Source organism: Daucus carota, chromosome 1 (assembly GCF_001625215.2).
Source record: "Daucus carota subsp. sativus chromosome 1, DH1 v3.0, whole genome shotgun sequence".
Lineage (NCBI taxonomy): Eukaryota > Viridiplantae > Streptophyta > Magnoliopsida > Apiales > Apiaceae > Daucus > Daucus carota.
Window position 1 is genome coordinate 54204356 of NC_030381.2, and position 23459 is coordinate 54227814.

The 23459-nt window shown below is 33.7% G+C and overlaps 3 protein-coding genes across 4 annotated transcripts; 2 read left to right on the forward strand and 1 right to left on the reverse strand.

Moving 5' to 3' along the window:
* The first annotated feature begins 8783 nt into the window (after positions 1-8783).
* On the forward strand, positions 8784-13149 carry LOC108224952 (U-box domain-containing protein 52). The gene is made up of 10 exons (XM_064087255.1): positions 8784-8970; positions 9898-10004; positions 10174-10295; positions 10496-10704; positions 10783-10840; positions 11032-11317; positions 11466-11618; positions 11684-12112; positions 12233-12988; positions 13066-13149. The coding sequence occupies exons 1-10, from the start codon at positions 8784-8786 to the stop codon at positions 13147-13149; spliced, it is 2391 nt and encodes a 796-aa protein (XP_063943325.1).
* A 393-nt stretch (positions 13150-13542) lies between these two features.
* On the reverse strand, positions 13543-16324 carry LOC108210595 (uncharacterized). The gene is made up of 2 exons (XM_017381953.2): positions 15845-16324; positions 13543-14173 (listed from the first exon to the last, which is right to left on the reverse strand). The coding sequence occupies exons 1-2, from the start codon at positions 16218-16220 to the stop codon at positions 13752-13754; spliced, it is 798 nt and encodes a 265-aa protein (XP_017237442.1). The 5' UTR covers positions 16221-16324; the 3' UTR covers positions 13543-13751.
* A 4119-nt stretch (positions 16325-20443) lies between these two features.
* LOC108205073 (gamma-glutamylcyclotransferase 2-1) lies at positions 20444-23081 on the forward strand. Of its 2 annotated transcripts, none has more exons than XM_064086115.1 (8): positions 20444-20565; positions 20774-20891; positions 20979-21055; positions 21825-21881; positions 21990-22198; positions 22301-22372; positions 22491-22570; positions 22658-23081. In XM_064086115.1, the coding sequence occupies exons 2-8, from the start codon at positions 20783-20785 to the stop codon at positions 22861-22863; spliced, it is 810 nt and encodes a 269-aa protein (XP_063942185.1). In that variant the 5' UTR covers positions 20444-20565; positions 20774-20782; the 3' UTR covers positions 22864-23081. The 2 variants fall into 2 exon arrangements, with proteins under 2 accessions (XP_063942185.1, XP_063942186.1); XM_064086116.1 differs by having other exon boundaries at positions 20500-20692.
* The last annotated feature ends 378 nt before the right edge of the window (positions 23082-23459 follow it).

Genomic DNA, 23459 nt, shown 5'->3' on the forward strand with positions numbered 1-23459 from the left:
TGGCGAGTACCTCCATGACTTCTATCTTAATGATTAGAGAAAGAAAAACACCAAGAAGATTCTTTCTGCAGAGACCCGAGGTATACAAAATACAGTACTTGATGAATGCACCGAGAGCCTCGTCTATTTGGAAGGATTCCAGAATGAGGCTGAATTTGAACAGTTAATCATGTTCTATGTGGCTGGTCTGAATTAATGATCAATAGACTGCTAAGCTAAATTCAAGTAGTTAAGATTGTTCTTGGAATTTTGTATTTGTTCAATGAGCACCAGATGCATATTTTCTGTGTAACAATTTGTTCTATATATCATTACGGTTTGGCTAGTGTGTGCCCATGGACACATGCTAAGCACTAACATTAATAAAAATGGAAGGTTTTGATTGGTGTAGTTGTTGTAACTGCAGAGGGTCCACCATTATTAAAGAAGGTAAGCCAATAGAAACCCTCCAATTTCATAAATTTTGGTGCTTAATGTGTGCCCATGGGCACACCATAGAAAAACCGATATCATTATAATAAAGGTCTTTCTAATGAGTAATATAATAACGGTTTTTCTATGGTGTGCCCATGGGCACACACTAAGCACCAAAATTTATGAAATTGGAGGGTTTCTATTGGCTTACCTTCTTTAATAATGGTGGACCCTCTGCAGTTACAACAACTACACCAATCAAAACCTTCCATTTTTATTAATGTTAGTGCTTAGCATGTGCCCATGGGCATACACTAGCCAAACCGATTATTTATTTACCGATCATTTGGGAAAAAAAATTAGAATTAGATTTGGGGTACATGACAATCAGCAACTTGTAAATGTGGTGCAATTCAGATCCTATCGGCATATTATGATGTAAAATTAACAACTTGCAAATGTGGTGACTTTATTATAACGGTTTTTCTGTGATGTGCCCATGGGCACGCGCTAACTTTCATGAGTATGATGCATTTTTATTGGTCCTCCAATCATAAATATGGATGGCCCCTCTGCATTTGCACCAAGTCCACTAATAAAAACCCACCAAACTCATCAAAATTAGTGTTTATTGTGTGCCCTTGGGCACACATTAGAAAGACCCATAAATAATTATTCTAATTAGATGGTTTATATGCAGGGCACCTAATATGCTGATAAAATCTGGCCAAATTGTACATAGCAGGGCCTGTAGTCCTGAGGTTTTTGCATCTATCATCACAGTTGATTCGCTTAACAACTTAATCAATGGCCGATGAATGATCTGCCTCGGTCACAAGCACAAATGATCATTTACTAATATATTTTATATTTGCATATTTTGAAATAAAAAATATGTAACAACTTTTATAAAAAATGAAATCGATTTTTCAAGGATTTGTTTTCTCTAATAACAATTTTTAAATTAAACATTTCTGTTAAAAAAATGGCACATAACTTAGGTTCCGTTTGGCTTAACTTAAAAGAAGTGATTTATTATTTAAAATAAAAAAGAGAATTATAAGTGATAAGTGAACTTGACTTATATCTTATAACAGTTTTTGGATAACTTTTACTTATAGGTCAATTGTGTGTTTAGGAATTTTAATTTATAAATTTAAAAATAATTCAAATTATTAAATAAAATTTATCACATATTAAAATTTAAAAATTTCATAATAAAATATAAATCACTAAAAATTCCAAACTAAAACTAACATTTCTAACTTTCAAGTCTAAAAAACTTGTAAAAAACACTTCACATTCTTTTGCAAACAACATAAAAATAAAAATAGTTTAAAATATTAAAAGAAACCGAATACGTCAAAACTAAGCATGGCCAAAAGCCCAAAACACCCGCTTAAATACTTAATCCACTCACGGAGATCTCACAGACGACTTTACTGTACATTCACATAGGGCTGAGCATAATTATCCGAAACCGGTTCAAACCGGCCGATCCGAACCGTCCAAACCGAATATTTCGGTTTCTTAACGGTTTGGTTTGGTTTTGGTAATTGGAAAACCGAAAATTTTCGGGTTGGTTTCGGTTTTCACTTCCAAACCGATCGAAATATCCGAACCGCACCGTTATCACATATGTTATGTAATTAATTTTATAAATTTAATTTAAGTATTTAAGTGTTCAAGTGTTGATCAATATTATGGATATTTCTTACATTTTAAAATTATTCTTTTTCTTTTTCTCCATTCTTATTTTATCTACTCGTCATTAATAATCAATCTTTTTTCTTTTTTCTCTTTTAAATAAAATATTTTGTTTAGTTTTAAAATAAAATGAATTATTTGTTTTCATAGTAACGTAAAAGGGTAGCACCTAAAATTATTTATATCAAATAATTATACAAATTTCATCTTTATCTTTTATTAAGCATGTTGTTAAGTGACAAAAAAAAGGGAGCAAATGGAATTATTTTAAATTAATAAAAGTTTATTATATTTTTAATATTTTGGTATTAAACCGAAACCAAACCGAACCAAACCGTTAAGAATCGGTCGGTTTGGATTGGTTTTTACAACATTCGGTTTGGTTATGGTTTGTACGTTTTCCAAACCGAAAAATTCGGTTTGGTTCGGTTTAGACCTCCAAAACCGTCCAAACCAAACCGTGCTCACCCCTACATTCACATGTCACTCAGGCCCAAGGATTAAGTCTCATTTCCTATGTCCAAGAACTAAGTGAAAGTAAACATAAGCGTAGGCTTGGACTCGTATAATTTTACCGGTAAAATTGATTTTAATAAAAATTATAGTGTCAATGAGTCCAATGTGTTTTATGAATGATGAGATTTTGACATTAAAATAATATAAATATTATGTTATTTTAGCATCGCGGGTAGTTAGAACATATCTGCCATATCTAAAAATTATATAAAATTATAATTACATAGTTAAATATCACTTAAACTTAATACATAAAATCTAACATTCAAATTCATTCACATCATTAATATGAAATATTATAAGATTGAGAATAGAATCCAAAATAAAATCATATATATATATAGGGTCAGGTTCGAGATAGAACCAAGTTATTGTTAGAACTTAGAACTCGCTAAGGACCATTAGATCTAAGTATATTATATGGTTGAGATTGAAATTATATTTAATTATGAAGTACTATATGCATTAAATATGTACATATTTATGATCATTAACTAATCACTTTAAATAAAATGACTTACTTACCATAACTAGTTTTAGTTTTAAATATAATTATTATATATTGCTGCAGTATACTCTATTTTTATGTCATATATTCATTAAAACAAAAAAATACTATTGCAGTATATCATAAATTATACTCTTACATTATTGTCGAACTAATACAAAAATAACATAACCATAGTATATACCATTGCAGTATATGTAAGTAATAGATAAAATAATAGATTCAATTCATAAACACGATATTAGCTAAAATGAAATAATTAGTGAATTCATTATTTTATTGTAACTTAAATATACTGCAATGATATACCATAGTATATTTATAAATTGATTTGATTTTTTTATCTATTACTTAGATATACTGCAATGGTATACAATAATTATATCATGTGTGATATATTTCCTGAAATAGTGAGATATGATATATAATTTATTACCTAATATAATGTGAAATATAAGGTGTGCTTTAATGAGGGAAGATATTAAATGATTTAATATAAATGCCCTTTAAATCATAGCCATAGATTTAAATAAATCTGACGGATGTCTACGGTCCTAAGTTCTAATTCTAGTATAGGTTCTAATTTGAACCTCACCCATATATATATATATATATATATATACACACACACATATATATATATATATACATATATAGAACAAAGTTCTATGTAGTCCACATATATACTGTAGTAGCGTAGATCATGTATGTTCTGCAACTATAGAATGGCATAAAAACATTACAAAATGTGTTATTTTGCAAATCATGTTCTATAAATATCATTATTTTGTTAAAAATTTTGACAATCCTAAACATTCTACAAGTTAAATAGTGAAAAACACATTATTCTGCAAAACATGTTAAGTTTGCAGAACATATTTACATATTACAGAACATATGTGTTCTACTTGTCGAACATAAATGATTTTCAATATTTTTCATGAAATAGTGATATTTATAAAATGTATTTCACAAAATAACAAGTTTCATACATTTTGCAATATTTTTATACCATTTTATAGTTGCAGAACATACGTGGTCTACGGTACTACAGTAAATATGTGGACTACATGGAACTTAACTCTACATATATATATATATATATATATATATATATATATATATATATATATATATATATATTGCATTATTAATTTTATATAAAATTATGTTATTTTTAACCCAAATTTGTTGTTAAACATGACACATATTTTTATTATTCATAATAAAAAGTTAATCGGCTTAAAATTTGAAAATAATTAATGTTTTAGATGAGTATATATATTTGATTCTAAAATGTAGTCTGTTGTTATTCTTTTAAAAATGTTCTTTTTGAGCAATGAACTACCTATATATATAAATCATTTTTGTTGAATCAAATGTAAGTAGGTGTTTGGGATGAAAGAAATTGAAACATTACAAGAAATTTGATATTGGAGGTCTATAGGGAAAAATACCTTTTTTTAATCATCTTTATTCAAATATTGATCCCATAAATCGCAGGCATGCTATAAATCTAGAAGGAATAATTAAACTATCAGTTAAGTTAGAGTTAAAGAATGGGTTCACAACTTATCTTATTTTTATGAGTAAACACAAAAACATAGAGTAATTAACTACATAATCGTTAAAACTAAACACAGTCAAGGAAGTGGTCTAAGGACCGGTGCTAATTATTAGTACCAGTTCTACGTTGATCAGAGGGGAGTCATCCCGCGTTGTGCTGGGATTTTCAAGTTGGCCTTTTAACTAATAATAATAATAATAATAATAATAATAATAATAATTGTTATTTTTATTATTATTGCAGTTGTTTTTTTTATATGCCCAACTTGTTCTTTTACATGATAACTAGCTTAAAATTATTCTATTTGTAAGTCATTTCAAAATATTAGAACAATATTGATGCGCTGCCCACAATAATTCTTAGTTATAAAACTTACCATGGATATTATAAATAAAAATTATGTAAAAAGTACTTTCCACAATGACGGGATATAATCTTTTTCATATAAAATATATTGATAATTGATAAAAACTATTTTTTTTTTGACGTACAATTCTAGAAACAAAAAGTAGGGGAAAAAAAAAGAAGAAAAATGTGAAATTCTTAACTAATTAATTATTTATTTTCCATAGAAAAAGCCCTAACGCGGTGGCAGGTAAAACAATATATATAAATGAATTTGTTACACTATAATAGCGACATCATCACCTTCTCTGCTATAAATCTAGCTAGAAGGAATAATTAAACTATCAGTTAAGTTAGAGTTAAATTCAGAATGGGTTCACAACTTGTCTTATCTTTATGAGTAAACACGAAAATATAAACTATGTGGGTGTTTGGCGGAGTTTTTAAACCCCGCTTATGGATTTCTAAGTTAAAGCATTTATTCGTACTGTTTGCGTAAAAAATCGAGAAACATGCACTTATAAAAAGTTAGGATTCCAACTTTTGTTTCATAACTTATACTTTTTTCTCAAACACTTTAATCACTTATAAATCTTAATTAACTTCTAACTTCTATTTCACTTTTTCACTTTTTCATTTTAATCAAGAAACACTTATTTTAAGTTTACTCAAACAGCCCCCTGTATAATCATTAAAAGTAAACACAGTCAAGGAAGTGGTCTAAGGACCGGTGCTAATTAATACTCCCTCCGTCCCCCTCAATTGTTTACATTGGAGGGGGACACGGAGACCAAGACAATGTATGAAAAATGAGTAAAGTTAGGTGAAAAGTGGGTAAAGTGGTGGGACCCATCAATATTTAATAATAGATTTGAGATAGTGGAGGAAAGTAGTGGGTGTAATAGTAGTTTTTATTGTTAAATATGAGATAGTGGGATTAGATAGTGGGTGTAATGATGAAAAAATTTACTATTTATGGTAACGTAAAGAAATGAGAGGGACATCCCAAAATAGTAACCGTAAAGAAATGAGAGGGACGGAGGGAGTACCAGTTCTACGTTGATCAGAAGGGAGTCATCCGGCGCTGTGCTGGGATTTTTAAGTTGGCCCTTTAAAAAATAAAATAATAATAATAATAATAATTTTTTTATATGCCCAACTTGTTCTTTTACATGATAACTAGCTTAAAGTTATTCTATTTGTAAGTCATTTCTAAATATTAGAACATTGCTGCCCACAAAAATTTTTAGCTATAAAACTTGTGAGGCACATCATAAATAAAAATTATGTAAAAAAAACTTTCCACAATGACAGGATATAATCTTTTTTATATAAAAATATATTGATAATTGATAAAAACTAATTTGTTTTTGACGTACAATTCTAGAAACAAAAAGTAGGAAAAAGGATAATGTGAAATTCATAACTAATTAATTATTGCTTTTCCAGAGAAAAAGCCCTAACGCGGTGGCAGATGAAACCATATAAATAAATTTGTTACACTAATAGCGACATTATCACCTTCTCTGCGTCTGAGAGATAAGCTATTTACAATCATCCACAATTATAAGTTGACCTAATATAATAAGCCTACTGGGAAGAACAAAAACACCTATAAAAACCCATGCAGTTTATGCAGTAATGCACCAAACCAAACCAAAGCCTAAACGCAAACATAAAGTCCAGAGCTCAAAATGTCTGTCAAATACTTCAACCTCCTGCTACTAGTTATTTTTGGATCTCTACTTCTCGCGGCTCCTTCCCTTGCTCTCGCTATCCGACTCAAAAGCCCCAAACAGAATGCAACCCAGCTTCACCGAAATCCGTCTCACCATCATCAGTATACGAACTTCCCCAGTACCAAACGTCCAGGAAATTAATGGGCCTCGGAGGTTTATTTAAAGGCATTTGGAAAGCAACTGCTAAATCTGCTAAGGGTAGAGCTAAGGATGGAGCAAGTGAAGCAGCAGAATATTTACTTTCGCCACCGAGCTCACCACCACCATCACCGCTTCGACACTAGTGAGCATGCACCTACTGGTTCTCCTATAGTCACCAAGTACCGCAGCTTTTCAGTTCCCTGCTAGTTTGGTTTCTTTGTAATTCTAGCTTATTCATTATTCTGCGTGTAGTAAATCGGTGTTTGCTGTGTTATTGTATGATTTAATATGTAATCTTATTTGTTAAAATAAATTTTTGGTCTTGATTTGGTGATGAAAGTTTGTATGAAATCGCTGTTTTGGTCGATAGCCCAAACGATAACTCTATGATGATGAAGAGGGTACCAGTAAATCAACGAGGATGCATCAGTAACTGTCTTTTATGAGAACATTTATTTATGAGAACAGGCGATTGCAATTTACTGTTTATTCAACTCGATCATTAGGGTAGATGCCGTATGATTTTTTATTTTTAGATTAACACCTTTGTTTCAAAAAAAAAGTTTGGATATGTGTGAGCCATTTCTCATGTTTTGCATGTATTTCACAACACAATCAAGATTTATTTAAAAATAATATTTTCTCGGATACTCGTAATTCGGTGAAGAAATGAGAGTCTTAGCGCGGTCATAAGTAGTAGTATATGTTAGGGGTGAAAAGAAAATAGAATTCAAATGGAAACTGAAACCCTAGAATTGCATAAAATCGAGCTATCAAAGTCGAAAAATTTAAAATCGAACAAACCCGGCTGTGCTGGGATATTCAATTGTTGGCCCTTTAAAATAATGACAGTAGTTTGTATTTTTATATGCCAACTTGTTCTTTTACAGGATATATATAGCTAGTTTTAAATTATTGTATTGTAAATCATTTCTAAATATCATCAGAGCATTTCTGCCTACAAATTATTGCAGTTTGCGCATGTGTAACTATTCTATTTTGATTACTCTAAAAAAATAAATCTTTCTTATTCTAAATATTGGATGTCAAGATAATAATGACGGAAAGTTGAGAAGACTATTAGAATAAAATTTAAGAAATCCCAATTTACAACGGAAAATATCCGCCAATAATCTCTTTATTCATTAATGATCGGTTAATGAAGAAATGTTTTCGTCGTTAAACGATGCGATGAATACCTGTAACCCCCAAAACAAAAATTGTTATATACGATATCAAATTTGTTATGTTTGTTATATATATTGCCTATTTTAATTTTCATAAAATACAGGAAATGTATTTGATTGGGATTTTATTTCATTCATAAAATCGGAAGGTATTTAATTAAGATTATTTTTAAAGATTGTATTCAATCTGGGAGAGTGCATAAATATAACTATCAAAACACAAAATGAATAAACTAGAAAAAGAAATTTTCATTCAGATATTTTTTTAAAAAAATAGATAATATTATTCATTCAGATTATTTTATGTATTGTACAGATCTTTAAAATAACCCCCAATTAAGTCAGAGTTAAGGTTAATTTTTTATTTTACATTTCTATTAATTAATTCAGTATTAGTGATGCTAACCAGGAAAACATGGCCTAGCTTTTCTCCTAACTATTGTCAAAGATTCATATTCAACCAACAAAAAAACAAGCGAAAAGTTATTATGTTCAGATAATTTTCTTGACAACCCAACAAATTCTTGAGAATTAAGAACAATACTTGCAGAAAATCAGAATGGGCACATAATACAAGCAAAAAAATGACTGGAGAATATATATATTTTTTAACAATTTGATGAAATTTTGTGGGAAATTGAAAAGATTGGGAAGAGGAGATGTTGGGTCCATCAGACAAGGATGCAGCAAAAAATAAATTGGTAGCAATTGCAATAGACAGAGATAAAGGAAGCCAGGGTGCAATGAAATGGGCTGTTGAATATATATTGAGCAAAGGCCAGAATATTCTTTTGGTTCATGTCAAAGCTAGATCTTCTAATTCTGCCACATCTGTTGCCTCCTCAAGTATGTGTTAAATATTTTTTCATGATCTTTGGAGTATCTAAATATGCATGTATGGATTTAGTGTTGAAAATCCGTCGTAAATAGGCCTGTTTGTTGTCGTGTCCATGATTTATATGTGCATGCATGTATTCAGGTTTAGATGTGTGAAAATATTTGAAGAATGCATGTCTTTTTGTTCATGTCTTAGGCAAGGAAAATTATTAGGCATCTAATAATACTAATAACAAATTATCAGATTTCGAAGAAATTGACTGGTGAACTTTGCAGAGTTTATTACTGTTTAGTAATTTGCAAATATGATGGAGTGGTAGTGATACAGTAGTAGACTAGTAGCACACAACCAGAAGAATAAAATTGTGCATCAGTCCTGAGATTTTGAGAGGTGAGAGCAAGATGCAGGGACCTTGGCTAAAGATAGCCTGGAAGAGTAATGACACAAGTATTGATCAAATGGTCTTGAAGATGGAGGAAGCATCTTCGAGCAGATTTCAATTTTTCCAAAAAATCTGCAACAGAAATGATATTATTCAGGAACGAAACACCTGGGGGCGTTTGGTTCATGGTTAATAACTAATATGCCCCGTTAACGGGAATTGGAACCTCAAACACCTGTGTTGGTGTTTGGATTAGCCATTTTGTGGTAGAATGGGAACCTCATTCCCACTTGACGGGTAAATCATACATTCCCCACCTCTTGGCATACTCAATCTCGTACCCCTCATTCTCATTCCCATTTACCATCCAAGCATCCCCTAGTGATTCACTCTTCTACTCATAAATTAGCTTTCGAGTGAGGGGGTTGGAGAAATAATATGATCCTCAAGTTTTTATTTTTTTGCAATATATATGGCTTCTGTATATGAAAATAAAGTCATGTTCATCCTTTAGTTTTTTCAAACATGAAATCTATATTGCTTCTGGGTGCAGAGTCGAGCCAGGTGTCTGATTTTGATGATGAAACTGGATCCGCATCAGGAGATGCTGATTGCAAAGATGTGTTCAGACCTTTCCGAGCTTTTTGTACACGTAAAGATGTACGTAAGAGGGCTTAGACCTAACCAACACCAGTATTGATTACAGTATTGAGCTGATTCGTTTGATTAACACTAGTAAAAGAATTTTAAAATTTACAAATTTCATAAACTCGGAGTGATCATTCTTCATATTTGTCTTTTGACAACTAATGAATACTCATGTCATCAGATTAACTGTCATGATGTTCTCCTAGAAGACAATGATGTATCCAGAGGAATAGTCCAGTATGTCACGGAAACAGCAATAGAAATTTTGGTGATTGGTGCTGGCTCGAAAGGAGGGTTTTTCAGGTATGCATAAGTGAAATCATAAATGTCTTGAACTTTCAATTGAAGACGGTGGTTTCTCATTTATCCGATGCATACTTTGATTTCTTGATTCATGCCTAATGCAACTCTGTACACTATCCTTTCTCCGTGAGCAGAACAATGGATTTACATGTTAAAACCAGTACTCAGTTTCTAATTTTTCTGATATTTCTGGACTGTAGATTTAATAAGAAAGATATTCCTGGAAGTGTGTCAAAAGGTATACCTGATTTTTGTACTATATACGTCATCTCTAAGGGAAAGATCTCCAGCACGCGAGCTGCTTCAAGGCCTGTCCCGTTTATTTCACCCATCCGTAGCCAAATACTGCACCAGCCTAGCACCAGAACTGAATCGGAGATATCAATACCCATCCCCAACAGTGCAAAAGGTAAATAGTCCATCACTTCAATATCCTTTTACTGTTACATAATGAATTTGCCTGATGCCTCTCGTCGTTGCTGAGCAGTTCCAAGGCCACCACCGGAGCAAACTTCTCATAGCCTTCCAAGTGATGTGGGTTCCAGGCAAGTCAGATGAATTAACTTTCCAAGATCTTAGAAGGGATGTTTGCATTTCTGATGTAGTTTAGTTGGTTACTTTGCAATTCTTTTAAGGCTGCGAAATATTATCTTCCAGTAAAACACGGAACTCAGTATGGTGAATGTTATCTATTTTACTTTCTAATAGCTGAACTGACTAAGTTTGTTTTTCACAGATCACCATTCGCGAGGAGAGGCAGAAATTCAATTGATCTTGATCTATCCTTCAACAGTTCTGGTAGACCGAGCACTGATCGCCTGTATCCCTCATTCGACAGTTTTGAGACGAGTTCAACCCCAAGGCTTTCAAACTTTTCAAACTTTTCAGACTTAGACAACCCTGCATTTGAACCATTTCAAAACGAAAGAAGATCAATGGACGATAGAAGATCAATGGATACTTTCACAACTGAACTCTCATATGCCTCGGGTGACAGTGATATTCTGGGCTCATCACCAACGGTAAGAATCAATCATAAATTTGTATGCAGGAACTAGCAGCTGTGACATTTCCCTTGAAAGTCCTTCAGCTATTACCTGTAACCAAATAATTAGAACTTAAGTGCCAGTCTGCCATCGCATGAACGTTGATGTTGTTTAACCTTAATAGTTAAATATGAATACTGATATCGGTCTTGGTCTTCGTATTATACAATTCAAGGATGATTTAGAATCAGAGATGAAAAGACTTAAGCTGGAGCTCAAGCAAACAATGGATATGTACAGTACAGCTTGTAAAGAAGCACTCACAGCTAAACAGAAGGTATGTAAAGTCGATTCAGCCTTGCACGACAACAACTAGACAGCATGCTCTGACATTGTTTATAGGCAATGGAGCTCCAGCGCTGGAAAATGGAAGAAACGCAGAGACTAGAAGAGGCCCGGATCGCTGAGGAACATGCAATGGCACTTGCAGAAAGAGAGAAGGCCAGGTCCAAGGCAGCTATAGAGCACGCTGAAGCTGCTCAGAGGCTTGCAGAGATTGAAGCAAAAAAGAGGGTTACTGCAGAAATGAAATCGTTGAAAGAGTCTGGAGAGAAGGACGAGACAATGACTTCAGTGGCAAAGACGGATTTAAGGTACAGAAAGTACACGATTGAGGAGATAGAAGAAGCAACTGAATTCTTTGCCAAGTCTCGTAAGATTGGTGAAGGAGGTTACGGGCCAGTATACAAATGTTATCTGGACCACACACCTGCTGCTGTTAAGGTTTTACGCCCAGATGCAGCTCAAGGGAGATCACAGTTTCACCAAGAGGTACGCACAATTACAAACACATGAATAGAAATTTAGAGTTTTCATGTATTCGAAATGATCATTGGTTCATTTTTAGCTGTATGTTTTTCCAAAAAATGAAATGTCCATGACCGCTCTTAGGTTGAAATACTAAGCTGCATGCGGCATCCTAACATGGTTTTACTCCTTGGAGCTTGCCCTGAGTACGGGTGCTTAGTATATGAGTACATGTCAAACGGAAGTTTAGAAGACCGTCTTCTTCAGAAAGGAAACACGAAACCACTATCTTGGCAGCATAGGTTTCGGATTGCAGCTGAGATTGGAACAGGGCTCCTTTTCCTTCACCAAACAAAACCAGAACCACTAGTTCATCGCGACCTAAAACCTGGAAATATCTTGCTTGACCGCAACTTTGTTGGCAAAATTAGTGATGTTGGATTGGCCAGGCTTGTCCCTCCAACAGTGGCAGATTCTGTTACTCAGTATCGTATGACATCTACAGCAGGAACTTTTTGCTATATAGATCCAGAGTATCAGCAAACAGGCATGCTCGGTGTAAAGTCTGACGTATACTCCTTAGGAATCATGTATTTACAGATCATAACTGCCAAACCACCTATGGGATTAACACATATTGTTGAAAAGGCTATTGAAAATGGAACTTTTCATGAGATTCTGGATCAATCTGTTCCTGATTGGCCGGTTGAAGAGGCATTAAGCTTTGCCAAGATCTCTCTTCAGTGTGCTGAGCTACGGAGAAAAGATAGACCAGATCTTGGCACAGTTGTCTTGCCAGAGCTTGAGCGTTTGAGGGACCTTGCTGAAGACAACATGACAGATGCAATGTTGTACGGGACAGGTCTCTCCCCCAACCAAAGTCAGGCCTCCATGTCTCAAGTAAGTGACATTGCACATACTAATACTATGCCAGAAATTTTAACTGTGAGATTTTAACTTCTATCGATGCCTGACAGCTTTTTAACCAAACCATGCAGATGAGTTATCCGCAATCTGGCTATACCAGTGACAGTATTACAAGCACAGGTCCTGATAGTTGAAGCAAGGAAGAAATCAAACCTCCGTGTGTAGGTTTCATCAGATAACAGATTATAATCCGCTTTAGAAGATAGACATTTCAGATATTCCACAAGGCACAGCTCACTTCGTCGTTTCCAAATCTCAACTGCTGCCATTGTAACATCTCTGTACAGTTGGATCAGAAGAGGTAATACTTATTTCTTAGTAAACTTTCTGTAACGATTATATCAGTCTGTTAATGGGTATACAGTTTACTCCCCAGAAACAACAGATTATATCGGTCTGTAGGTATACAGTTTTCTCCCCAGAAACAGATCGAAGTTGTAAAACGATACATGTAAAATGATAGCTCCCGCCACAATTTTGTAATTTTGAATTGGGTTATATCCAAAAAAGTCCAACTAAAATTGAACTAGAGCTTTAAAATTAACAGGTTTTATATCAACATTAATAGCTTCTGTATCAAGACTGAAGTTGCATGCAGCCAAAAAAGAAATTCCAGGCTCTAGTTCAATTCACATTTTCTCAAACTACTCCTTCACCTATGAGCTGAATTTTATAGACAACAAGGAAAAAATTTCAACAACTAGCAAGGATAACTACTACAGTACCTATACCATATTTAACTACTATTCAGAATCTGGCGAAGTTGGTCAATGGTGTGTGTATAATTTTCTAAACATGTGATAAGCTCATCGCCTTGACGTCTAACATCAACAGCTTGGGTAGTCTTTGCACTTCCTATATCAGCCAACACGCAGTTTACTTCTTCCACGAGTTTTGCCTCAAGTACGACATTGATCTGTTCTGCAGAATTCAGCAGCTCTATGGTTACCTTTTCCACCTCTTCTTGATTATTTTCTCTCTTCATACTTTTTACATCTACACTCTCTTTCGGACATTCTACTTCTACCTTTACTTCTGATCTGCATGACTTATTCGGTTTTCTTACATTTTTGCTGCTTTTCCGACGTGCACCCCAGCCTTCCAGAAAGTGTTTCTTTGGCATACTCTTGAGCTTATACTTCTTGGCATGTGGCAATACTGAAATATAAAGGGTCCCATAGTAAGTATCACAACTCTTGAGTAAAAATCTAACAGGTAGTAATGAAGTTTTAAACACGAAAGCAGATAATTTATGTCATATAGATTAGTCCCATGTCACCAGAAGATAAAAGCTAGTTAATCTGTTAGGATGCGTCTTCCAGTGTAATTTTTTCTTGGCAGCATAAAAATGGTCATTTTTGCAGTGTTTATAAGCCTTTGCCAAGGGGAAGTTTTAAACCAAAGGTGTATGGATGACAGTTCCAATTTCTTATTATCTTAGGTCTCTCTAAAATCTCGCATCAACGAGCGAAAAATAGGAACCTTGACAGCTCACAGCAGTTCACTGCCATGCCAATCTAATTACATTAAAATGGCACAATAACCAAATAGCTCAAACAACTAAACAAAATAAAGATACAGATATAGAATCAATTTAACACTTATAACTTTGGTTTACTGGGATTAATTCACCGAACATAAAGAAGGATTTGCAAGGAAAGCTTTTCCTGAATGTTCCTTGATGTGCATTTGTGAAGCTTAACACGAATGGCATCATCCACACACAAGAAGGAACAAGTAGAGGGGGAGACAGAGTACAAAATTTAAAGTGGCCTACAAGGTAACTTAAGTTTTAACATCTTCTTAGCACCATTCCCGTCTTTTAGTTAGAGCCTATTGAATTAACTGTTTAGCTTTTCAATAACAAGAAACTGGTTGGCTAGACAAACGAATTATTTTCGTACCTGACAAGTTCAAAACCAGCTTTGCAATTAAAGTTAGTAAAAACCAACACACTGTTAGCATGAGTGCAGTCGCATGGTGTACATGTTGAATGTAAGATTATATTAACAAAATGGTGACATCTGTGGCCAATATAGATTGATATACCACATCTAGACAGAGCAGCAGAGGGGAACACGCCAAGATTGAGTTGGACAGATACAGTGGCGGGCTATATACATGCGCACAACAGAACTCATGAATATGATGGCATGGTCCTAGATAGGGGGAAGAATGTGGGCACAACAACAGGTCTAATGGACGTGTCGTGGTCCTCCTGATTGGGAGCTACAAAGAAACTTACAAATTACTAAAAATATCGCATGTCCAGCACCAACTAATTTAGGATAATTCATATTCACTTAATCAATTAGTAAAAAGAAGCCAAAAAGAGCGATATCCTATTATCTTTTTTCATATCTTCTGAAAGACACTTGTGCCACTTCCCAGCACCTTCCAAAAACACGTATTTCATAATCCAGTTGCACAATTAGTCATATGATCACGATAGCCTCTTTTTATTAGCTTCTTCAACCAAAGAACTCCACAAACAAAATCTCCCTCACATTCATTCTCGAAAACAAATATAAAAACAAATCCATCATCTACTGCATATACAAAAGCAATAATACATAAATCACGAAAATTAAAAAAAACTTTAAGAAAACAAACATACAATACAATTCATTTCAATACATATCCAATGTATCAAAATGAATTGTATTGACTGCTCCACAAAATTCATTTCGATACCTATCCAATGTATTAAATCAAATTGTATTTAACACTCCACTCGATTCTCTAAACACAACCGTAACAGTTTTGGCGCGAGAACACGTGAAACCAATAAACACATTCCAAAAAAACCTACACAATGTATTAACATACCAGAGTGAGCGTTAGCAACAACATCAACCAACAATTCATCACCCGGGTCAAGATCCGGGTCGGACCCCAACTCGCCACGCCCATCTCTAACCCTAACAAACTCCTCAATAGCTCCATACACCTCAGCATCGAAGTTTCTGAGCTCATTATAATCATCAAACAAGGTGTTCCACTTCTTCTTACACTGATTCAAGCTTCTATTGAGCCCTAGCGCGTGGCAATTCTCGACGATGATTTGCCATTTTTGGAAAGACGAGAAGGTGTTCAGACAGTCGCGCTCGACGGCGGTGATCTCGTTGACGAGGATGAGGTGTTCCTGGTGGGTCCAGTCGGGGGCGGCCTGGGAGCGTGTCCGGAGAGTGGTGGAGTTTGACATTGGGGAGGTTGTAAGTATAGGTTGGGAGTTGTAAGTATAGTTTGTGTTTTGTAGTGAAGGTGGATAAAATGGTTTGTTTGGTTTTGGGTTTCGTGGCCTAAAGGGATGAGTTGGTGAATCTGTGTGGGCCAAGGGCCCGTAAATTTGTTCAGTATTTCGGATCCGTAAATGTTTGGATAAATTTGATCCATTTATGCGGTAAATAATGGAGTCATGCGCGTTAAAAGTTTTGAATTTCTTCTATTTTTTTGAATTTCGAACTCGGAAGTACGTTTCGAATGTGCATAATAAAATTGGATAACGAATTGAATCTACAGTAATACATATTTAAGAGTTCGATTAAACTCTACAAATAGATCAAGATATATAGACGAGTGATTTTTAAAATTGTTTAGGAGATTTCAGATACCTAATTAATATAGTACTTGCTTCATCTCATAATTAATATAGTACTTGCTTCATCTCATTTTACATTTCTTTCTTTAAAAAAATAATTATCTTCAAATAATTGTCTTTCTTTTTTTAAAAAAAAGTTTTAGATATTTATTTTTTGAATAATATTTAAATATAATTTTTAATATTTAACTGATACACGTATACATATGTAACTCGATTTAATTTATCGTACTTATTAAAAAATAGAGAAAAAAAGTTTAAAGTACTAATATCTACTCCCTCTGTCCCAATCAATTCTATACAGTTTCCTTTTTGGGATGTCCCATCATTTCTATACATTCCCAAAATAGCAACTTTTTATAATATAAAACACTACTCCACCCACTCCAATCTCCCACTATCTCCATTCTATAATAATAAAAACACTATTACACCCACTACTTTCTTCCACTACCTCAAATCTATTATTAAAAAATATGTGGGTCCCACCACTTTACCCATTTTCCATCTAACTTTACTCATTTCTTACACTTTTTCTTGGTCTCCGTGTCCAATCCCAATGTATATAATTCATTGGGACGGAGGGAGTACTAATTAAAATATAAGCATTAAACTATTTTCATCTCATCTAAAAAATCTTAAAATTATCTACCTACTTGAAGCGGTCATATTGGCTAGAGTTTTTCTCCTAAGCTACGGTGTTAATTTGGCATGAGATTGTGGTTCTGGTCGTTAATCAAACAATAGTTCATCGGGGGTATGATAAAAAGGACAGTAGTAATCTAACGAAAATTCATAAAACAGATACATGTATTTGTATATATATTATTTTCAAAATATTGTTTAATTATCTTTTCATGGAAACGGATGATTGCACTTTAGTGCTGGTTCAATTCGATAGTTGTTGTAGATGGTTTATGATTTTTTATTATCATGTTAACACAATCTTTTTTTATAAACAAAAGCACTAATTCTAATGTGTGCCCAAGGGCACACAATAAGCACCAACTTTCATGAAAATAGCTTGTTTTGATTGGTGGAATTGATTTGAATGCAGGGGGTCATTTACATTTATTATTCATCCACCAATCAAAAGGTAGAATTCTCATGGGAGTTAGTGACTATTGTGTGCCCTTAGGCACATCATAGAAAATTCGATTTACGTTTAAGATACCTAATGACTAATGTTTTCAAAAAGAACGTATAAAATGGAATAAAAGACCACCAGCTTGATGGATTAATACATCACCAACTTGGGTTGAATCAAATTCGAATTAAAGTTGCAATCACTTAGAAGTTTATGTAAGTTTGAATACTTTTTAAAAAAAAATAAAAAAATTTGTATATAATTTTTTCTCCCCTAAATTCATACAGTTGTTCAAACCAAACTCCAAATCGTTTTCGAGCCTATTGACATTATTTTCACCAAGTCAAATTTCAACAATTCAATTTAAATTATAAGAAATTTGAATTTTCGGAGTTAAAGGAGACAGGTAAAGCTGTACAAAAGTTGAAGAATTTCCATATCCTGTAGGCGTGTGACCACAGCATCAGAAGATTGACAGAAGATGCAAATCTCTGAACAAATTCAAGTTCATTGAACCTGGACTCTTTTCCTGCTCTACCCTCGTTTTTCGTGCACCCGTTTTTGTGGACATGCGTTGAAAAACACCGAACTAATTAATAATCCAATTATTTCATTATTTTATTTCTGAATATTTATCCCCTTAATTGTGGCCTATAATAAACTTTGTTAAAATTGAGCAAAGATATGGTTTAATCAAGGACACAACCGTCAGATATTTAATGCTGCAGTGTGTGGGCGCAATCCACCTTTATATTCTAACGATTACTCCTCTCCGTCCCACTTTACATAAGTGGTTTACTGTTTACACGTATTTTAATATGTTCGATAAATTCAAGTTGAATTTTTTTGGGTTCGACTCGAATTCAAGTTGACTCGTAATCAACCCCAAAAAAATAATTATTTTCAGATGAATTCGGATTATCAAGAATTAACCTAAAACTAATATATAATATAAATATTATGTATATTTATATGAATACATGTATTTGTATTATTTTTATAAAATTTATTAGTTAAGTTTATTTAAAAATATTTATTTAGATTAAAATGATATTATTTATTATTTAAAGGAATATTTATCAATAAATATTATGTGTCGGGTCCGGTTCGGTTTACCCGTGAGTAGTGCGGGTTGGATATTCTGATCCAATAAAATTTTGAGTCTGATAAATTTTCTAACCGGCGACTATCAACCCGACTCAAACTAATACACGAAATTATCGGCCCTACCTTTGTTGCTCATTAAATGATATTTTATTTAAAATTGTTTTTTCTCATGTTATGGACTCCCTTTAACATTAAAAGCAAGAAATACATAATTGCAATATCGTATATAACAAAATAGTCTATAAAATTGAAGACATTTATTTGCGAAGTAATCATTAAAATAATATGTCATTATACCTCAAAAAATATTCAAGATTAATATTAAGTAGTTACAACTCATTGATTGAAAAATATGACTTAAAAAATAACTTTACATTAAAATTTTGAAATTTAGATTATTATGATATTAACATTTTTTTATTAATTACTATTTATGATGAAAAACAATCACTTACAAGATGTGACATAATTAAAAGATTGAAAAATAATTAACTTTGCCACTGAGACCTGAAGTTAAGGCTGAATTGTGAGATATTGAGTATGTGGATTTGGTGCCGTCCTGGAAATTTTTTGCCTCTAAACAGCGAATTTTTGTGTGTTGTTTACCTCCATTTACTAAATTTCTAGATACGTCCTTGCCAAGCAGGGATAAGAAATAGTCGTAGTAATGATGACTAAGTAATTTTAGGTGAAATTGAGAAGAACATAGTAGAGTAGAAGACTGACTCACAAGTTTCTTATTTCTATCTAACCAAAGGAATCCCCTTTGGTTAGATTTGAATGTTCCCTTATGAATTATTTTATTGATTCTAGTTGATAAAATAATGAATTTTATAGCTATTTATTAATGGCTCAAATCCAAGATAGACAGTTAGTTTTGTTATATTTATTTAAGTTAGGATTCACTCGATTTTTGTGTAATTTGATGCAGGTATTGGATACGGGCTTTGGAGTAGAGGAGTCGAGGATGCTTGAAGAGGGTTTATCTTTTTAATATTTAAAGCCTTATTTTCTAAGCTTCTGGGGACATCTTGCATGACTTTCAGTTTGAAAATAAACTTTCTTGAATGAAAGAATTCTCTTAATGCAGCTATTGTATTTTATACAATTCATTTACGTGTATGCAGACCCTGACAAAAAAAAATAATAATAATACTACGTATTTTGAATTTCGTTTCTAAAACTTTTTGGCTACACGACACACAAATATATTTTAATGAGTTGATTTATGTGCAGAGAGGATTTCATTATATTAAGACGGATGGAATCCATCACAGGTTATATACCTAAATTTGGAAAAAAAAATTAAGTATGATGGTATATATCCAAATAAAAAATAGGAGAAAATCTTAGCATCGGTTCATTTTAAGAGGAAGGATCGTCTTAACATCGGTTAATTAAGAAGGATCAACATCAATTAAGTCTCGAATCCCTCCCAAAAAATCTAACCGAATATCCAATAATAAAGCATCTCGGAATAACTAAAAAACCCAATTAAAATCTGACGAGACACAGAATTTAACGCAAAGTAAATAAAGTACGTGGACACCGAACCCATCACGCACATACACGTGATCCCGTCCAAATACATTCCTTTCATCACTCCTCGTTTCATTACAATATCATATTTAACGTACATGTCTAGATTTTCTATCTATATAATCCCTCGTTACGTACCCTCCTTCATTCACCCTCGTAAACCCACCTCAACAAACGAGGGCAAAGCATTGTCTGTGTTTTATCGCAAAATTCACCGTAAGTCCTCGTCTTTTCGATTCGGGTGTATTCAATTCGGATTTACGGGTTTTGTACGAGTTATTCTTGAACGGGAGAAATTTACGGGTTTTTGTGATTTTGATTATTGTTACTAGGAAGGTGGTAGGTAAAATAATAGTGCACCTAGAAATTATATTTTTGATTAATTTTTTACGATAATTTAACTGATTTTTTTTTTTTGGTGCAGTTAAGAACCATGGTTTTGTGGGTTTTTGGGTATGGCTCTCTGGTGTGGAACTTTGGGTTTGAGTATGATGAGAAAGTGATTGGTTTTATTAAGGACTACAAGCGTGTTTTCGATCTTGGTTAGTATTTGAGGCCAGATGAATATTAGTATTTTTTTCGATTTCGATGAATTTGTGGGATAATAATTGTTGTTTGATTTGTTGCAGCGTGTATTGATCACAGAGGGACGCCTGAACATCCTGCAAGAACTTGCACACTGGAATACGAGGAAGGAGCCATTTGCGTAAGTGTTTACTCCTTGTGGTTGTTATTGATGCTGTGCTATGTTGTAGTTTTCGGAGATTTGGGTTCTTCAAATCTGTAATTTTACGACATTAAGTTAACAGTTATGGTAAAACCTCCAAATCTGTAATTTTGCCACTTTGTGTAATATGTGAAGTTGACGGTTCCCTGAAACCTTTAAATCTGTAATTGTATGGCCTAAAACCTTCAAAACTGTAACTGTATGACTTGTGTAGCATGTGAAGTTAACATCTTCAAATCTGCAATTCTACGACATTGTGTAACATGTGAAGTTAACAATTCTCGTAAAACCTTCGTTGCTGACCTAAAACCTTCAAAGTTGTAATTGTATGACTTGTGTAGCATTTTGTGATAAAACCTTTGCGACTTTGTGTAACGTGTGAAGTTGGTAGTTCTCCTGAAACCGTAAAACCGTAATGTAGTATTCCCTCCGTCCCTTTTTACATGTCCCTTTTGAAAAAAAAATTTGTCCCAAATTACTTGTCCACTTTTTTGTATGTTTTTTCAAAATGTAACAACTTCCAATGTTTGACTAGCATATATATATACACAACTCTATCTAATTCATTACATTTATTAGGGATATGTATGAAAACAAGACATTCACCTAACATTTTCTTAAGATGCGTTATTTTTTCAAAAGGGACAAGTAAAAGGGGACGGAGGGAGTATATTTTAGCAAGATATACCTGACCTATTTGTAAATGCCATTTTCTTTTGCATTAGCCTAAGACTATGATTTCTTTCAGTGGGGTGTAGCTTACTGCATTCGAGGTGGTCTGGAGAAAGAAAGAGCTGCAATGGAGGTAGGCCTTTCTGGAAATAAAAGAGTCGATTTCGTTCTGTAATTGAATTTTCGTTTAAAAATAGCTTTGATAAAACTTAGGTACTGATCTGATTCTTTTTTTTCCCAGTATCTAGAGCGAAGAGAGTGCGAGTATGATAGAAAGACGATTGTCGAATTCTTCAAGGCAAGTACATTTGTAATTCTATGCTGTTATATACATGATTTCATTTTCATTAACAAGTTTCTTCGCGAGAATGTGCCCCTTATTATATTTTCATGTGATTTCCTTCTCCAGGAAGAAGATTCGGAACAACCTGCTATCACTGGAATGCTAGTGTAAGATACTAACCAAAGATATCTATATTGCATCGGAGATAATTTATAACATTTAACTTACATATATGGAAAGATTCTCAATTTTGATTATATTTTCTGCAGTTTCACATCTACTCCAGACAAAGTGTCGAATAGGTACTACCTAGGGCCTGCCCCGTTGGAGGATATGGCGAGGTGCGGTTTCATAGATTACACTGCTGCTTGACATTTGTCGCTATTTTGGCTTGCTCTACTTGTGTGTTTACTTTTTTCTTCGTCGATAGCTAATCCTCTTAATTGGTTCTGCAATCAGGCAAATTGCGACAGCACATGGTCCCTGTGGAAACAACAGAGACTATATCTTCTTGTTGGAGAAAGCCCTGTTTAATATTGGTAAGCATCCTGTCTCGTACTTTTGAGGTTCGTGATGCTACCTTTTCATGCTTGGTTTAACTTATGTGACTTGAATCGATGCATCAGGCCACGAAGATGACATGATAATAGAGCTTGCGGCTGAAGTGAGGAAATATACTGAAATCACCAGTATTGTGAAAGCCACTGGTGTTGTGAAATCGAATGATAGAAGGTTAACTGGAATCACTGGATCATCCAGTCCCCGCGGTGTGCACATGTCGTCTCCTCTTAAACTGCTCCCACTCCAAGAAGCTGTTGCCACTGATTCGTGATCCGATTGCATATTGAAATTGGAAGAGCCTCCGTAATCAACCCATAATACCTATCATAGTCCCCGCTAATTACAGCAACCGTGCACTTCATTTTTCGAGCATTAGACTAATCAGGGGAGTGAAAAGATACTGACAAGTCAGTGAAAGGTATATGTAATGTCAAGTGCAAGTGATTTGTTCGAATGATTAAATGAAATATACTCTGTTATGATTTTCAAGTTCTTACATTGTTTTTGTGCATAATCATGTCGATCTGAATTCGAATCTGTTCAGTTTCTTGTGAGTAGTATGAAGCTGCTGGTCTGAAAATCAGTATGTTCTCGTTACCGACGTGTGCTCAATCTAAAACCGTGCGGGCTCAATCCAAATCGAACAATATCAGATCTAAAACCGTCCGAGCTCAGTCCAATTCGAACAAATTGTGAAGTTAGGATTGACTATGCTTTGCTTTTGTTCGATAGGATCCTCAAGAGAACCAAACTAAATGAGGTTTATCCATTTGAACCATACAAATGCAACGCGAATAGCTTTGGTTTATCTTGTTATGCTATACATTTTTAGGTTTACATTTTTCGATATCATTTGGAGCAAAAGAA

Bases quoted from the DNA above. Each gene is read 5' to 3' on its own strand.
- LOC108224952 (XM_064087255.1), top strand. From the start codon at position 8,784: ATGTTGGGTCCATCAGACAAGGATGCAGCAAAAAATAAATTGGTAGCA. The intron at 10,296-10,495 runs GTATGCATAAGT...TCTGGACTGTAG, and splicing joins TCGAAAGGAGGGTTTTTCAG to ATTTAATAAGAAAGATATTC. The intron at 11,619-11,683 runs GTATGTAAAGTC...CATTGTTTATAG, and splicing joins CACTCACAGCTAAACAGAAG to GCAATGGAGCTCCAGCGCTG.
- LOC108210595 (XM_017381953.2), bottom strand. From the start codon at position 16,220: ATGTCAAACTCCACCACTCTCCGGACACGCTCCCAGGCCGCCCCCGAC. The intron at 14,174-15,844 runs GTATGTTAATAC...TTTATATTTCAG, and splicing joins TGTTGCTAACGCTCACTCTG to TATTGCCACATGCCAAGAAG.
- LOC108205073 (XM_064086115.1), top strand. From the start codon at position 20,783: ATGGTTTTGTGGGTTTTTGGGTATGGCTCTCTGGTGTGGAACTTTGGG. The intron at 21,056-21,824 runs GTAAGTGTTTAC...GATTTCTTTCAG, and splicing joins ACGAGGAAGGAGCCATTTGC to TGGGGTGTAGCTTACTGCAT. The intron at 22,373-22,490 runs GTGCGGTTTCAT...TTCTGCAATCAG, and splicing joins CCGTTGGAGGATATGGCGAG to GCAAATTGCGACAGCACATG.